Genomic DNA, 19530 nt, shown 5'->3' with positions numbered 1-19530 from the left:
TAAATAAATATAGTACAATTTGCAAGTTTAAAAATGTAATTTAGTTGCAGTAAAAAAAAGTAATTTAGTACAACTTTTATCATCGTCTCACGTTTTGCAACTTTCCGACAATAAATATCAATTCTCATGTGCTGTATTTCAGAGATGCAAGCAAAAGGTAGATAATGGGGATGTGTGGTGAATTGTGATAGAGAATTCTGTTCAATTACTAAAACTGTACCATTAGTGGGTAGTACAAAAATATTTTTCCACCCTTTGAGGGATTCAAACCCAATTTTATTCAAATCATCAAAATGTCGGTACTATTAATAGAATTGTTTGGTAGCAAAATTTATTTTATTAATTTTTATATGCAATTTCATTTATGTTTTTTTTTCTGTTTTGCTTAAATGTTACTTTAAAATAAAATAGAAATTATTTTACGTTCTCTATTTCTTTTAATTTAAAAGAAATGATTCGAGAGAGATTAAAGAATAAAAAGGAAGGGGAGAACAAGGCACAGAGAAGAGAAGTTAACTTTTTTTTCACTAAAAAATTAACCATCTTACTCAAAACATCTGTTTTTTCCATTTCCTTTATCAAAAATTAAATTACTATTTTTTAAAGAAAAAGAAAAACTAAAAAAAATTGATGTTTTAACTTGTAAGCTTTTAGTTCTTTTTTAAAGAAAAAATTATCCACGAATATTAAAAAAAATTAATTTACCCTTCGAATGTTTAAAAACTCTGGAAAATTTCTAACATCAAATTTATACAAATTTAACACTTTCTTTTTCTGATAATGAAGAAAGTTGTATGAAAATTTTAATATTTTTCTTATATTACTTGATATATGCTGACGGCCCTACATTTATGACCTAACTTATATTAAGCTTAGGTCAGATTTTACTTTTTTTAAGAAATAAACTGAGTTTAAGAGTTTTATAAAACACCATTTGATTAAAAAGATTATGCATTAAGTCATTAAAAAAATCTTTTAAACTTAACAAATTGACCTATATTTGAGTAAACATGAAACAATACTTTTTTAGTTAATATGATTATTATATTAAATTTATTATAATGTATTAAAAGTGTGTGTGCGCGTATACACATGCCTTTTAAATATTAAGAATGTTAATATAGTGGAGAATTAAGTCAATAAATAAATATATTAAAGGATAAATTTAAGTCCTATTCAATAATCTTATTGCATAATGTATTTATTATGAACGTCACTTTTGACCTTAAAATCCGTCATATATCTTATAAACAAGTTAGACTTTTGTAAAGTTCAGTTTGTATATTTTTACCTATGATGATTTATGTATCAGTAAATTTAAATTTTATTATTTTTAGTTTTCTCATATATAGAGTTTTTTCTTATTGACCCATGGGTGGATTAATCTATTTAATTTTTTTATGAAATAGATTTTATAGTCAACTCTATATAATTTTTCTAATATGAAATATTTTTTTTATGTAAACTATCATGCTAAATTAGATTTTTAAAAACGACAAATTAATCCAAAAAAAAGAGCGGATAACAAGTAGCAAGTTAGACATAAAACTTCAATTTTTAAACAAATCAAACTTATTTATGCAAATCTTGTTTGACGGATTTGAATCAATTGATTCCTCTAAGATGAGGGGTGCACTTTAGATTTGAGGCTATTTTCACTTCTACTAACAAATGTCTAAAGAATAATTATTAAAGAATTGTCAAAATCATATAATATAACATGAATTAGGTATGATGTTTGCTCCGAAGAATGTTTTATTTGATCATTTTTATTTTAAATCATTGATAAGTATTTTAACGATATTCATTAACTTGCTATAATTTAATGATTTAATATTGAATGCAAGAGTGAGTGAAAGGATCTATAAAAAGTGGAAAAGGCATTGCTCTATCTGCATTGCCTGCAGGCTGCAGTAAAAGGATCAAAATGAAAGGAACAAATTCCTATAGCATTCGCAGCTTTATAGAGTGAGGAGTATGAGTTCAAATGAAATAAGTTATTCATAAATTATTTTCAATTTAATTTGTTAAATGTTTAATCAAGTTAGTTTTCTAGAATCACAAATAGGTTTAAATTTTGATTTAAGTTAAATAATTGAAATAAATTAAGCTAAGATTGATAAAGAGTGTCATTTTATTTATTACATGCAACTAAAAATTGTAATTTATTCATCAATATCTTATATCATCTGTTTTTTCTTTTTCTTGGAGTCCACCATTGGAGTATTTTTCATCTATTTAATAATGCTGTCCCGTCAGCGAATTCGACTTTTGGGCCCAACTGAGATTGGGCTAAAATTATTGAACTTTTCTGAAAAGCCTCATTATGACACAGCAAGAAAGGGTTTGTTTGGGCCAGCCACAGTTAATTTGATTCTCTTTTGGCGTTGATTGTCATGGGAATGAATGAGATGATGTATGTCATGCCTGCACAGCATTTAGCCAGAACTAAGTAATCAACACCTCTTTGACCCAATCTTCTGCTCCCTTGCTCTTTGTCCATTTTAGTATTTTATATTATTGGTATGGATCATTCTACATATTGTTTCAATTCCAAAGAAAAAGGGGTCACTTTTATTTTGCTATAGTTAACAACTTCATCATGAATTCAATTGCGACATTAATCTCAAAAGCCATTCAACTGTTTAACTTAACTTTCATGTGGACCAATTCAGTGTAGAATCGCATTCACTTCGACCCCCTTCAATTATTAGTTTCTTTCTCTACTTTTATGTCATTTCCCGTTATGGGGTGATTGTCATCGTTCTAATAAATAGCTTTATGTCTTTTTACTTTATTCTATTTTTCTATCAAAGAAAGAAAGAAAGTCACTATCTTCTGTCTCCGTGCTATTTCTTTATAGCTTGCCTTCAATTCAACAGTATGTTATGTTCTATATGCTACGAGGCACCTATATATCCTTGCAACTCTTCTTTTTGTATGTTTTCTATTTTCCTCAAAGCTGCAACCCAACCCTATTCTTTATGTCTTGGTATAAAGGGTACTTAAGTTAACAATACTTTTTCGATCATAAAATAAAAACAAAACCAAAAAAGTTAACAACCCTTTTGCTTCATCCACTTTATTTTCCATGAGCAAACTTTTAAATAAGAGAAATGTTGGTAGTAATGTAATTTCATTTCCATCACACTTTTTTTACATATTTTTTAATTGTTAATTAAAATTTTCTCTTCATGGCACGAGAGAAAGAGAGAAATTTGGGTTGGAATCTATGTACGCAATGTTCCACGCAAGAGAACAGGAAGATGAAGACAAATCGGTGTTATAGTTGGAATCTTCTAAAAGACAACCCTGGAGCTTCATCAACAACCAATGAATTATTATTATTATATATTTTGCTGGAGTTCACAAACAGACGCTAAGGCCCTTGTACCTTACATTTAGAATCTGACAATTAAAAATAGGGGACGGGACCTAACATATACTGTAAAGGACAGTAAAATCTGCAAAGGACATAAATCGCACTATCATCATCTTATCTTTTTACCGTGCTATTCTTATCACTGTTTTTTTTATATTTAATTTTCCTATGAAGATAATAATACTCATTTTCATCTGACACTACTTTATGCACAAAGTTCAAATGTGAATGAATTAGACTTCATGTGACGGAAAATTGACGACTATATCTTGATTCTATAAAAAAAATACTTTATTTATGTTTATTTTGTATTTTGAACTTTGAAGGCTCTGAAGATTCTGGGAGGTAAAGAAACTTGTTTGAAGATTAATGTCTGATGAGTAAGATGATTTGTAAAACTATAAATAGCCCCCTGTACTTTTACAATCAGTAATGGGAAATAATCCATTCTCTTCTTTCAACCCAATCGCATCTTAATACTATTGAGAAACATAAAGAACAAGTGATAGACGTTTTTCAAGTTTTGGATTAAAAAGGGTACACAAATGAGTTATAAGCGTGCCAATTAAGTCTTTTCAAAAAACAAATTCTATTAATTTTCCTCGCGTGCCAATTAAGTCTTTTCGGAAAAAAATTCTACTGATTTTTTTCTTATGGTAAAAATATTTTATCCTTTGAAGTGAATATATAAGCATGTAACTTGCCAATGGTGTTGAGTTTTTACGTTTTTGTACTGATGTTATCATTCTAATTGAGTCTGTCGGATGGAGCTATCACGATGATGTGTTTATGCAATGGAGCTTATACCATGATGACTCACTGACACATACTTGATCCAGAAAATGCTCTTATAAAATTGGAAAAACAGGTAGTTGAACTAGAAGATCCTTAATAAAATTGGAAATATTAATGTAGTATGTCACTATTATTTTGGATTTGAATGAAGAAGGAATTCTCGCTTAACCAAATGAAGGAATAGAACAAGGTCTTAAAATTGAAAAAACTGCATAGAAGGAGACCATAGTTGAAGGGCCATTTCTAAATAAGAAGCCAATTATCATGTCCAGTATTCAAGAAGCAATCATCATGGTAACTCAAACCTCCAATATATACATGCAATAGGTTTTGAGTACAGAATTGAATAAATCAACGAAGGGAAAACTCTTTTACCTGGACAAGTTACTGTTTTGGTTGACTCAAATCACATTTGCTTTGTGCTAACTCAAATAACTCAAAATGAAAATACTAACCACAAAAAAGGTCTTCACTCGCTTTTTAAAAATAGTTTAAGTTTAAAATATATTTGCAAATTGTAACTTTATTCTTTTCATTCTGCTCTTGAAGATATTCGATGGCCCCACCACAACACTACTTTCTTTTATTTTTTCGCATAGGAATTCGACTACGAATATCGTACTACTTGATGGGGCCATTATTTTTACCTTCAATGCCCTAATCATTTGCATTTTTCAATAGCTAGTTATTAAAAATATTGTAGACTCAGAAAGTGAAAAAGAATGAAGGATGATCCCTATAACTCACCTACTTGTCCGTAACAGCCACCATTAATCACTGCCCTCCTATTTCTTTTTCTTTTCTCAGTCTCTCTTGTCCTCCCGTCAACAGCTGTCATGATCATGTTTTGCTTCTAAAAATTATGTGAAAGTGGCCTTTTTTGAAAAATAATTTCTTTAGATAATATAACAATAAGAACGTTTCTATTGCAAATCTTGAGTTACAGTCTCTTGAAATCACTATCGATATCATTTGTTTTTTATAAGAAAAAAAAAACATCAGAGAGAATCTTATTTATATAATATTTTTTATAAGAGAGAAATAGAAAGTGAAAAAAGAGAAATGTATGATATGTAATCTCATAAAATTCCATAAAAAAATGTCATAAAAGGAAACAAAGAAAAAAGTGAGAGTAATATTTACAAAAATTTGTTTTATGAATAACATTACCTTGTATAACTTTTATAAGAAAACAGCACCTTTTTTGAAATTGCGAGCTAGTTAACATAGTTGTTTAAAGAAGCAAACATTATCACATTAGGGTTGGCCTAATAGCGAGGTTGGAGTAGATTATGAGATCTTAAGTCCAATCTTTATTATTGTCATTATAAACTTAACAATAGAGTCTTATAAATAGTTTAATTGAAATTTGAATCACTAGGTAGGCCTAGTGATAAGGTAATTTGGATGGTTTACAAAAGGTTCTAGGTTCTAATCTTGATGTTATTAAAAAAACATTAATTAAAGAATCAATAAATATATTATTTTATTAAATTTATAACAGGGTGTATTGAAAATTAAGGTAAAATTATTTTTTTCATACGAGACCATAAGTATGTAGATAGTGGTGATTTTGCGCAAGCAGTCAAGTATGATTACTTACAAGTATTTAACTAAGTTATATACTTTAAAGCTTAAATTCGAAACTATCAGTTAAGCCGAAAAATCTCATGTCAATTGAGGTAAAATTATATCGGTATCTTTTTTATAATAAAAAACATTTTAAATTTTTTAATAATATCCTAAAACACTGGTTAACATTCTTTTAATAAAGGAAAACATTTTGCTTATAACAAAAAGTTATTTTATTTAATTTGGATAATGTTTTAAAAGACATGTAAAAAAATATAATAAAAGCAAGGTAACTGATGTCAATTATTTAATATTCAAACAATGGAATACATCGATCTACGCTTAATAATGAATACATAGTAGATGCATGAATTTATCTGTAGATTCCTGGATTCAGTTTAGTCAGCTTCCTAATGATGATAAGGATGGACCGTTCTTCGTTCAGTGTGAAAAATGAAAAAATCGACGCATGCAGAGAAAATTTAGCTCTTCCTTCCTGTGTTCCGCAACGTTCCCATCTAATACACAGTTCCATATGTAGAGCACACGGGTCTTCTTTCTTTTGATTTGACCTTTGGCTGCAAGTCCACAATAGCTTTTCATCTCCGATGCACAATTGTTTTATACTAATTATTTTTCATTTAATCAATTTTACACAATCTACTAGAGCAATATAATGCTTGAGTCAAATCCTCAGAATAGAAGCTCTGATAAATGATAATAGTTCGCAGAGCATATTACAATTAGATAACATTAGGAATTTTGTATTAATGAACATAACTTTTGATGTTTATCTTGTTCCAGCTATTGTCCATAATGAGACAAGAATCAATATAATATTCGGGTTTTTTCTTATGCAATATATTTTTCGTTTTAACTGGTAGTGGTTAGAAAGAAGTAAAAAATGTAACAACCAAATGAAAGGGGAAAAAAAATGGACTAAACAGTTAACAGTGGATGTGAATCTCCTAAAATCTTTGGCTATCTTTTTTCATTCAAAGTGACTTTGAGATATTCTGCATTTGGGCTTGACAAATTGGCTTTTGTTTGAGATTGAGATGGCCTACCGCTATTAAAGCAAGGTAAGCAGAATTGACTGAGAGCACTTGAATGTGTCTCAAGCACAATACAATACACTACAACCTTCTCCACCCAAAGTACAGAAAGAGAGAAAGAGAGAGAAGGATAAAAAATAGAGGTAGCTAGATAGACAATAAGAAGGAATCAACCAAAAACTTCCTCCAAGGACCCCACATCGATCAAGGTGCTTCAGTAGATTAACAACAGGATCCACAGCCGTTGCAATAATTACGTACAACTTGAAAAAAGAGAAACAAATATAATAAGGTCTTCTTGATCAGGTTAAAAAAATTGGGCCAAATTAGCTCAACTTCAGAATCTTAATTCAAGATTGACTCTTGTTGAATCCTATCCAGCATTTGGTACACTGCTGCAGCTATCTCATCCACTGATCCCAGCTTGCAATCTTCTTCCACCTACAAGAAAATTTTCAATTATTTATATACACTTTTCAATGCTCACAAAGACATGTATCATAAGGTTTAAAAAACAGTCCATGACTGTGATTTTGATTGTGACATCAACGTTTTTAGGATTGTTGCCCTCTTGTTTGTAATTTCTCACAATATCAAGAATCATGTTAAAATTGTAACTGTGATTACGGCCACAATTTAAAACCTCGGAGAAGAAAAGAACACCAAAGAGAAAGGTAACACAAACCTTAACACTAAGAGAATAGAGGACAATTTCCCCTGTGGTGGTAACATTTAGGTGCAAGATTGTGAGACGCATGCCATGCAAACTAGAGACTATTTTCAAGAGCTGCTTTGGCCGTTTCTTGGATCTTATTTTGAGATTTGCATGGCTCTCTACCATTGTCACTTCTATGTCAGCAATGCCAGACTGAGCCTCACACTTTTGCTCACTCATGGCTGTAGAATTGTCGCAGCCCCCACCGGCACTTGTTGAGTACTGTGGAAAGGAGAAGAACTCAGAAAAGGGCACATCAGATTTCTCCTCTTTCTCTTTCTGACCACCAAGAAATTGCAGCCTCTGCTCCAGCTCCTTAACAAAGTTGATAGCACCCCCAATTATAGATGCTTGATCACCCTGCATTCCTCAAAGAATTAAATTAGAACATAATCAATTATACCCGTTTCAAGATGTAAAAGAAAAATGCAAATTAGTAGCTTCAAGTTTGTGCCATATGTAATTTAGCAATGATGTTTAAAAGGGTGTATCCGGATCCTAATTTTTTTTGGCTAATTCTTAACTAATTAGCTGCAAATTAATCATGGGAAGGTTATTTTATTTGTTTTAAGAAACATTAGAGAGTGAAATATGCATTTTTACACAACTAGAATAAATTGCAGGTTTCCCTTTGAAGAAAGTGAAAAGTAGAAGCATGTTTTGGTGGAGGAAATGTTAAATTGAAGTACCCTTTGGACGTAAGATTCAGGCATTAGAGAGCGAAGAACAGAGAGATACTCGTTCATTTGCTTCCTTCTGTTGCGCTCTACAGCAATGTGAGTCATTCTCTGGTTCTCAATCTCTTCCTTATTCTTCCTGCTTTTGGTTCTGCGCCTTTTGGGACGAGCAGGGGTGGAAATTGAACTATCTAAGTTGTTATGTATGTTGCTGGTTTCTGAAGACTGAGGATTTGATGCATTCAAGTGAGGCAACATGGATGGTGGAGAAGGAGAACAGTTCCATTCTCCATAAGGATAATTCTCTGTTTGGTTCTCCAGAAAAGTGACAAAACCTTGCTCTTCTTTTTCAAAGCCCCAGTTGCCTCCACCACCTTCTAACAAGTTGTTGTAGTTGTAAGAAGGGTCTTTGATTCCGTAGCCAAACGGGTCTTGAGGTTGGGGATATACTACTGCTTCTAGTGCCATGCCTCTTTCTCCCTCTGGCAAACACATGCACAATACTTTTATGTGGCTACCCTGAAAAAAAGAAGGTGAAGATGAAAAATGCCAAGTTGCGTGCTATTGATGAGTGCTTTTGAGCTTTTAAAGGCCCTTCTAGTTTGAGGAGAAGGAAGATACAAGATGGACAATGCTTTGCACGTGAAATAGAGTGGAACGTATGTATTAGGATTTTATTTTATTGCAGGCAAAAAACAAAATAAGAGAACGCATAAATAATTCTTTGGCTTTGAAGTTTTTCTTTTTGTTTTATAAAAAAATTTAGGTAATTTGAAGTTTTTCTTTGAAGTTTTTCAGAATTTACCAAGGTTACGATAACTTCACAGCTCAAAAACTGTAAACGAAATTCTCACGTTGATAACAGGATTTGGACTCACAGTCATATTTTTACGAAATGAATCAGCCTTGTTGACCTTTAGCTTTGAAGTATAAACAATAAAGATCGATGTTCATCTACCTTATATATATCTAGGAAGTAGGAACAAACAAATTTGAAGATGAATAAGAACAATAAGGATTAAAGTTTAGATAACTTGAGTACAAAAATTCTGATATTATATCAGAAACTTTGCTCTGCGATTATAAGATTAAGATATATACATAAAAGATTCTTTCGACATTAAAATGTATACCGGTTATTGGTCAGACAACGGATCACACACTATATGTTGAAAAAACTTTTGGCATGCAACAAACCACACACTAATTAATGGGTTGTCAAAGCCGTGAGAGAGTCATGAATAATTTTTATAAGATTTTAGATTCAATTCTTTTTAATCGTATTTAAAAATATAAAAAAAAAACGGTCAAAGCACCTATTATTTATAAATACATACTAAATTATTTATCCTTTGTTTATTTTCTCAATGCAATTAGAACACATTTTGGCAAGACAATTAGTTAAGTTATAAGTTTTCTTCCAGGAAGACAAAAAGTTGATGAATTAAATTCTCCATCCAAAAGGATGGACCAAATTACAGGGACGAAAATTATGGTCCTGGCAAGTCGCACGGTATCATAAAACAATTGCTTCTGGCCTCCTTTAGGGTGTTAGACTCAATAGTAAAATAATTTAAATCATGAAAGTATTGCATGGTACCTTGGAGAGGGACCGGAAGGGCAATGCCCTATCAATGCTAATTTAGCCTTCATGACAAAAGACTATCATGTAATTTTAACTCATTTCATTAAATAAGATGTATACATTAATATAAATTTTTATATTATTTTTAATTTTTATGAATGAAAAAAACACATCAAAAGACTCAAATTAGCACTTGTGGATTCTCTAACCATTTACACAGGCACACACGTAACACCATTTGTTGAATTTTGAAAGCCAGTGAAAAAATGAACAAACATAATTAGGTGATAAAATATGAAAAAAAAATTACATATGGGGAGAGACAAAATGAATAGTTTAACTCTCTTGTCACCTCAGCACCACATTAATTATCATGCCAATGCCACATTAACAGTCATGTATATTATCACATCACCAATCTACATTAGCAGTAACCCAATAACACCACCCGATCAACTAATGACATGGAAAAATGTGCAATTTTTTTAAAATTAGGTCACAAAATATGCTAAATAGTTGGGTGACAAATTTGTGAAATTATGAAAAATAAAAGACAAAATGTATAATTAAGTCTTTTTTACGTCTTGAGTCTTTTTTTCTTTTCTTTTTTATTATTTATATTAATTGGATTTAACATATATATCTCTTTTTTTTCTCACTCAATAATAAATGAATAAAGATATAATAGGAAAAAATATTAAACATTTAATTAAGATTATAAAATGACAATCAAAATGGAATGGAAAACAAAATGTCAAAACATCAAAATAAATGAGACAGACAAATAATATAAAACTAATTCTCTATCTGTAAGTAAAAAAAAAAAAATAGAGATAATTATGTAGATGCCGATTTTTTTATGTTCAAATAAACAGCTAAATTAGAATTTAGAACACACTCACGTGTCTTAATTAGCATTTAGAATCCAAGAATCCAATATAGAAAAATGTTCACAAGAACGCCGCATACTTACTAATTACTATTCAGGGCGCTGACTCTCCAACAGTACAGAGACAGACAGATAGTTATTTTATGCAAAGATTATAATTTCACTAAACAAAAAACAAATTAAAGAGGGAATCTAGTTAAATAATAATAAGTGGCCTTATTAAGTCCATTTAGAAATTGATTGATAGGAGTGAAGTATCATTATATTATACAGAAAAAAAGAAAAAGAAATTCATGAATTCGACAAGTGTTTATATTTTTTATTAATAACAACAATCATTCAGTTTGTTCAGAATTTAGTAAAAGTTAAAATTATTTAAAATCTAATTATATTTAAGACTTTTCACCCACTCAAAACTCCTTAGAGTTTAATCACACTTAAAGAGTATATTATGTGGGAATTAAAATATATCAATTTTTATAAACTCAATGTATATTATTAATTGAGTTACATTTATCGGATTAGCACGTGTTTATACGTGTGTGCCTATTTAAAAAAATGAATGAACTTATCATTTGTTTGAGTAAAATTATTTTGTTGTTTTTTTTGTTTTATATAAAAACTTATTATTCTTCTGAAAGAGTTTTCAAATTTGTTATAAATATGATCAATATGTTATAATAAATAAATAAATATTTTCTTAAATTATTAATGACTATTAGTGTGGAATTATTTTACCCTATTATGCATATTAATTAAATCCAAAAATAATTATGCATATAAATATAAAATTTACTTAAAAATTTATATAGTAGTGATTAGTCATTTGGTTTGTCCCTACTGTTATACACTTTATTCTTTTTTTGTTGAGAAAGAAATGGAATTATCAGCATGTTCTATGTATAATACTGTGCTATATTATCAGTATATAACACTTTATATGATATTTATAAATATGTCAAAAGGGACACATTTATAATTCTTTTTAGTGTTTTAGTATGAATTATTTCTTTCGTCCAAATATAATTATCGTGTAAAAAAATTCTCATAAAATAATTATTATTTTAACTTTTCAAAATGTAACATTAATTATATTTTCTACTTATATATTTCATAATACTAACAGTAGATAATAAAATATATAAATAGATTAATGATTATATAAGATTAATTTTATAAAATTAATTTTTATTTATTTATTATTATATTATATGTATAGAATAACTTAAGAAAACTATTATTTTGGATTGGAAGAAATACATTGAAAGTAGTCGTTAAAAATAAAATTTCTGCAATACTTCGTTATGATTTTAATATTTTGTCTTTCAAGTAATTAAAATTTTGCTTTTATTTACTATTTTATCTTTTGGTTTATTTTTTTTTTTTATGAAAACGTTCGAATTCTTTAATAGTTAACAATTGATACATTGATTAAACTAATAATTAAAATAAATGAAAGAAAATGGCAATGGCTCGTGAATCACCAAGTAGTAGCTAACTAGGTTCTAATGCCTCCCTTGGAAGGAAAAATATAGGTTTTAATTTTATCGGGTATCCTTGACTATAATAACAATAGAAAATGTGTTGGTAAAAGAGCGTTTTGAGAAGAATGAGAGGGAATTTGAAAGACAAAAAGAGAAAGGGGTTCGTCATTTGGTAATAAGACGGTCGGAAGTACGACCAGCACAAAGGCTGACGCAGTCAGAGAGAGATTCTTGCAAAGCTGAGAAAAGAGCGATTGGAGCACACTTCCATCTGCATATGCATCTTCAATTCTCCAACTCACTAGACTCTATAACCTTTGTTGTTCATAGTTTATGTCTTAAGACTGTTTTATAGTGGTTGTTTTGATAAGTTTCTTTAAAAATACTTTTAATTAAAAAAATAAGATAAAATCTTTTATGAGTTAAAATGATTTTTTATCAACTAATTTATAAAAAATTTCTCATATTTTCCTTAAAAAATCAAGTGATATTTATAAATTAACTAATGAATAATTTATTTTAGTTTATAAAAAAACTCATTTGATATTTTTCTTATTATTTCTTTCTTCTAGAAATATTTTTATAGAAGCTTATCGAAATAGACTCATACATTTATATATTTTCAGGAAAAAAAGTTTTTATTAACAAAAATGACACCTTGCTCTATTTTCTCAGCACAACAATATTACTCTTTTTGATTTATTTGGTTATTTTCTTATCAATACTCTTTTTTTAATTAATTTCTTACTTTACAGTAAATGATTAAGGAAATAAAAAAAATCTAATATTTCACATTATAAAATACAGTAACAATCAAAATAATAACAATGCTTTTTTTTTTTTTTTACTAAAACACGTCTTTCAAAATGGAATAGAGAGAGTTAATTAATTAGCCTAATAATTAGTCATCATATAGAACCAATAAGAAAATTGTTAGACCCAACTGGCAGGTAACCATTTGAATGATTCACAATTACTGTTACATATAATAGATACATTGTACAGAAGCCTTTCTGTTTATCAACCAATTTCATTGGATAAACTAAAGGAATTGTCCCATACAGTGACGATTGTAGTTACTATTGCATCAATAATTTAACATTATATGTTTAAGCATCTTGTCAGATGTCGATCATCATAATTATATATTGATAATGTAGTCGAGATGCTTCTAATTAACAATTGGTGCTTTAGCGAACAAGAAATTACGCGACCCATGTGGACTTCATATATATATATATACACGCGTACAAGAGTTCTAACCCTAGAAATAGTTAGAGTTATGTTATTCAGAGGAAAATTTTTATTACTCATAATAATTCTACTTAACACAAATAAAATTGACCAATGAAAAATATTTATAATCTTAAAAAATACATAAATAGCAAATACATGTATTTGTGTATATTTACATGTCAGAGCTGGTGCTTATGTGAGAAGAATATACTATCTAAGCAATTAGTTGCTATATTTCCTTTTTTTGTCATTTTAAAAAAAAGTTTTATTTGATTGTCAAGTTAAAATATCAATGAAACATGTTTTTTCTTAGTGATTATATTACTAACCATTTATTGTGGAGTAAGAAAATAAAAAGAAAACATAAATGAGAGATAATTAACCTAGCTGATTAATATGAAAGATAAGAAATATATTTCGAATTTGCTAGCTTAATATTTTTTATAAAATTAATCTAAAACATTGATTTTATTTTTAAATTTCAGTGTCAAAACTTTAAATGTCAAACAAAATGAGATGAAGGGAGTAATATATATCACAAAAAAGTAGTATTAATATATTGTAAAATTTAACATCAGTATGTCGTCGTCACTATTTGTGTTAACATAATGAATCGGTTAAATTATTGTCATACTTCAGATAATTTTTTTAAGTCGATCAAGTCAACAGTTCAACACCGAAATGTGAACGCTAGCTAAAAGGTTTTAGAGCAGTGTTTTGCATAAGTTAAGTGCATACCAATGTTAATTTTAGGTTAATGTTAATTAGGTTTTATGCTAATTTAAAGGTTTAGACGATAACAATACATAAGATAACTGGTCGTTTTAATCGGCAAGAAAAATATATTAATAAGAAAACTTGTGTTCGGTGACATTTGATGTTAGCAGGTAATTAATTAATTTAATATCGGTGCACTTAACATTACCCTATTCCATGCTAACTTTAATACTTACATACAGTACTACTATATGTAACACATTTATTGCATCAGTTAAAAACTATAATTGATATTACTTATTCAAGTGACTGCAAAAGTTTTTTTTCTACATCAGTTCTATTTGGAATAGGTCTAACATCAGTTTTAGTTAGAACCGATGCAGGATACTAGCTTTCAATATCTAGATCCCAGGTTGTAGTTTCCATATCCGTTTTAGAGAGATTCTACATCAGCTTCCAGAATTTTAGAGAGATGATCAAAGGGGCAGCAGGGTCGACGACATGTACATATGTCAAACATTGTAAAACTCAGAGAATTGCAACAACTTGAGCTTAAGAGTCATAGGATTTTATTATTCCAAAGTTGCGAATAGAGAAGGCTAGGGTTGGTCGAAGCGTTGCCCGCTTGAAGTTGAAGCAATTCCAACCTACGCTTTGACACATTAGCTTCTCATTCAAAGACACCAACTTGCTCTTCGTCATAGCCTCTGAAAAACACACCTTAAAATTCCAAGGGGCAGAATAAAAAATCAAACTTTGAGTATGTTTATGGTGTGATTCTATGTGCTCTAGCACTTGGGAGATAGTACGCAATAACGTGAAGAACAAAATGGTGATACGTTGATTCATGGATAGATTGATCATACATGGTAACATTAGTAGATTCGCCATACAAAATTACGTTTGTATATATAGTTTAGTAACTTATATGGTCTAAAAGGATGCAAGCACTTACTATAATTTACCACTTAGTCGGACAGTCTATTTATGTATAAATTATGAAGTAACGGGTTTAAATTCTTCAAAATTCCACCCTTTGCAAATGTTTTCCTTGATAATCTTTCGCCTCAATTCCTAATTTGTGAGTTGTCACTGTTAGATATGATGTTATAGTTTTATATGTTTATTTTACCCTTTTCACTTTTTTAAAAAAAAAATAAATCAACCACCTTATTTTTCTCTCCAGCTCTACGAAATAGGACATAAGAATAAAAGCTTATCTTTGAATTTTGACGCCGAAGGGACAGTGTCCAAATGCTGTGATCTGTGAAGCCTAATCCACAGCGACGTTCAAAGACCTGAGAGATATTGAGTTGGTGAAGCCACACAAATTACAATTATAATTAATTAGGAGTGGACGTGGTTAGGGCTACGACATTGCTTAGGCATTAGGCCGGCTGGTTCATGTCAGAGGCAAAACACTAAATTACACAAGTCAACCTGCAATAATGAAGCGAAGATTTACACATTTAAAAAAAATTATGATGGATCATTTTTATTAAATTTTTCTTCTTTTAAATTTTAATTATATTTTTTTATTTACTTGAATTTAAGATTATACTTAAAAAAATTATCTCAAATCAATCTAACCAACAAATTGTTGGTCATGATATTATCATTTCTAACAAATTATAACATTATCTAACCATTATTTTTGGTTAAAAAATAAGATCAACAATATAATATATATATATATATATATATATATATATATTTATAAAAAATTACACTGTAATTTAATTACAAACTAACATACACAATAAGTTTGATGATAAAATCACATAAATTGAAACACAAAAATACAATTTATACCAAATGGGCAAAAATATATATAAAACCAAATTCCCTGCAATGCAAACCAAGTATCTTCCAACAATATAACCCAATTCTTTGCACCCTGCAGCTGCAAGTACTCTCCAACGTATATATGGTGGAAAACAACTAGCGTGAGTGTAACAAAAGAGCTAAACCCTGGGACTGGGAGAAATATAATGTAACGTGAAAAGGGCAACTTTCCGTGCACTGCCACTCATCACCAACTTGAAGGATGATCCATTTGAAAGATTCATGATACGATTGATGTGTTTGGAAGTCGAACCAATCTGCCAATTAGCAACACTAAGCAATAAAATGTAATCAATCTCACAATTTATTCTATAAGAAATAATCAAATTTACAAGGACTTTTTTCAGCGATAATTATGTCATTGGTAAAGATAAATATCTAGTAATGACATTTGATTGTGGTAGTGATAAGATTTGTCTTTTGATAACAAAACAAGAAAAATTATATTTATCCCAATGATTAACATGCATGTTCATGAATCATGAATGGTCTATATATAAGTTTACCCGAGTGTATTGCAGCTCACTCTCATATGAATCTCCATGCATGTTTCATGTGAGATTAATTATATTAGCTAATATTTATCATAACGGAAAACTTTGCTTGTAGGATTAAACCCGTATGACTAAACAGACATATTATATTGGGTAAGTAATAACCGTTTAAGTTATTAATCAATCTTTCGCATATATAATATCAAAAGGTCTTTATAACTAAATAATAATAAGTTCAGTCTTTACCTTAAAATTTTCAGAAAGTTAGTCATTGACAAATTGAATTGTATTGTCCAAGTTCTTTTTTCTAATCAATTACGAAGACCATAAGCAATATTAATGTACATGAATCGTGTAACTAGTATATAGTATTATTCTATCTAGGGGCGGAACTACTTCATGATTATTAAAATTATATTTTACTAAAAATTAAATAATTAAAGAATTTCTAAGTTTTGAAAAGTTAAGTGGCTATGACCTTCCTCTTCTCCAATTTTTTCAGCCCTGATCGTATGATTTTTCTATTTCTTAACACTTACTCTGAACCTAATTAGTTTCTAATATAAACAAATTTAATACTTAGTTGCTAAAATAAACTGTCATTTTTTGTGGTGTGATTCTCCCCTGTATAAACGTCGATAGCCTCTGGTATAACGAATTAAAAAAACAAATAATCAACACACATGCAAATGAAGCACGGGCATGCATTGTATTGTTATCATAATTGAATATCTTTGTCGTTTCCTAAATTAGTTAATCAGTGGAGTATTAAAGCGAACTTCCATTTGTCTTATAGCTGGCTGTCAATATTAATGCATTATGCATAGAATAAAATATAATATAAAGCACAAAGCCTCATAATAATATTAGTTTACCAAGGAAATCATCGCCTTGTTCTTTCATCACTTGCTGGCTCCCCCGAACTGTGGAAGCAAAAAAACATTTGACACAGTTTTCAGCAACAAAAACTTAATTATTGTCACTTTTGATCCTTTCAACATGTGAAAACACACCTTGCGTGCTGTGGGTCTTTTTAATCAATGCTTTATTCCCTCGTATATATGTGAGTGTGTTTGTGTTTGTATTCAACCCACAGTTTCACAAACAAATAATAATAAATAAATAAATCATGAGTTCAGCTGCCAATTAACCAGAGGCACAAGAGTCTATTTTAAAAGCCAATTCAGAGAGGAAATCAATAGCAAAAGTGAAAATCTTCTTCCACAAATGTATAACCTAATGTAGAGGCAAATTCCATTTCAATTTCTTGGACTGCCCACAATCTTCACCTACCCTTCTTTACGTCACCATCCAAAATACCTTTGCATAATTATTATGATTCTCACAGTGAAAGTTCATTCATTCGCCTCCAATCAAATTCTTCTCAAGGCCCGTTTTGGTGATCTCCAGGTGAAAGGAACCTTTCTCCAGTTTTCTAAAGCGTAATTATTCGTAAATGAAATCGTCAATTCGTGTTCAGACTATAATTAAGTTCTTTCATTATATGAAGATCCATACCGATCACTCTGTGAGCACACGTTGCCACATAAACAGAAAAACAGCTTGTTGGTAGGTAGGTTTTTGTTGGTTTTCACTTACCTCACCTAAACATACGGAACTATATAAATGTGTGTGTTCGACAAGTCGACCAAATTTGACAGAGGGAAGACAACAAATTTAAACCACAAATGAAAAAAATAAAAACTAAGATAATTTTTTATTGAACTCACCCACGTGAGCAAGGGCGACTGTTTCTCTTGTCCATCTTAATTATATTTCTGCGAATGAATATATCTTTATAGCCGTGTGTGCCATATTATATACGTGCCGTCGTGTTTTTTTAGAAGTAAAACTTTCCCATATATATATATATGATAATACAATATTGATAAACATCCATGCGAAATGCAAGACCCAAAACCCTAGAATATGCAAGCATGATTTAAACAAAGGTTACAACTTACATGCATACGCGTGTGTGTATATATACACGGGGTGGTAGTGGTATAGTGTTTGAGCTTTTTATTGAGGAAAAAGATATCTTTAGCTGATTTGCAATTCCTCTAGGCTGTTGGATTGGACATAAAGGACGTTTGTCATGATGCATTTGGAATGGCACCCAAATGTGGATTCATCTGGGTCATACACGTGTCTCCCCTGTGACGCAACTGCGCCCATACATCACACTACAGTATTGCACAGTACCCTCCCAGCGAGGGTATAGTAGCAATCAAAACAACGGCTCCCAATGAAGAAACCACTTTCCCAAAGTTGAAAGTGGTTTCCACGTCCGATTTCTAACAAACAAGACAAACAAACACGTTCACACTTTCCCTGAACTTGACAATGAGATTGACCATTGACATGCACGTTTCAGAAAATAATAATAATATGAGAACCATACCATGCGGAACTTATACATTTTTTTTTTAGTGAAAAAACCACTGTCCACGATTACCGATCTTTAGAGTAGAACATATAGTTACCATCAACTCGATGTTATGAACAATAATATTAGAATTGAGTTTTATAGATAAAAAATAGATAATTAAAAAGAAAGATTCTTTTAAAGATAACCAGATGTGTTCTTAAAAAAATTATCATTAAATTTGATAAATATTATGCATTAATATTATGATAACTTAAAGAGAAAAATATAGTTAATCATTTTTAATTTAATTAAGTTTCCTTTCTTAATTAATTAGGTTTTCTTTATTCATAAAATTCAAACCAAAAATTTGTTTAAAATATTTAAATTCAGTTCAACTCTAACTAATGAAATATTAATTACAAATAATAGATATTTAGCTATTTAATATAAAACAATATTATATATATAGACTTAATTTCACTTAATAAATTATAGTAGATATTCAATTTCATTAATTCATTTATTAAATTAAGAGTTCACTTAGTAGATACCATTTTTAGTGCGTGTATTTAGGTTAAACAACGATATATAGATCATAAAAATTAATTATAAGTTTTTTGAAATCATAACATAGATTGAAAGAGTCGTCATATAATTTAAAAAATCCACATGACTTATATATGTATAAAATTTAAAAATTAGAATTTATTAAT

The 19530-nt window shown here is 29.6% G+C and overlaps 1 protein-coding gene across 1 annotated transcript; it reads right to left on the bottom strand.

The window, feature by feature from the left end:
- Positions 1-6709: 6709 nt before the first annotated feature.
- LOC114399305 (transcription factor bHLH94-like) lies at positions 6710-8838 on the bottom strand. The gene is made up of 3 exons (XM_028361478.1): positions 8209-8838; positions 7490-7879; positions 6710-7245 (listed from the first exon to the last, which is right to left on the bottom strand). The coding sequence occupies exons 1-3, from the start codon at positions 8689-8691 to the stop codon at positions 7150-7152; spliced, it is 969 nt and encodes a 322-aa protein (XP_028217279.1). The 5' UTR covers positions 8692-8838; the 3' UTR covers positions 6710-7149.
- Positions 8839-19530: the final 10692 nt, after the last annotated feature.

This window comes from Glycine soja, chromosome 19, assembly GCF_004193775.1.
Source record: "Glycine soja cultivar W05 chromosome 19, ASM419377v2, whole genome shotgun sequence".
Taxonomy (NCBI): Eukaryota; Viridiplantae; Streptophyta; class Magnoliopsida; order Fabales; family Fabaceae; genus Glycine; species Glycine soja.
Note: the sequence above shows the minus strand (reverse complement) of the source record. Positions and strands in the feature narration are given on the sequence as shown.

Bases quoted from the DNA above. Each gene is read 5' to 3' on its own strand.
- LOC114399305 (XM_028361478.1), bottom strand. From the start codon at position 8,691: ATGTGTTTGCCAGAGGGAGAAAGAGGCATGGCACTAGAAGCAGTAGTA. The intron at 7,880-8,208 runs GTACTTCAATTT...TGAGGAATGCAG, and splicing joins CTGAATCTTACGTCCAAAGG to GGTGATCAAGCATCTATAAT. The intron at 7,246-7,489 runs GTTTGTGTTACC...ATTTTCTTGTAG, and splicing joins TCTATTCTCTTAGTGTTAAG to GTGGAAGAAGATTGCAAGCT.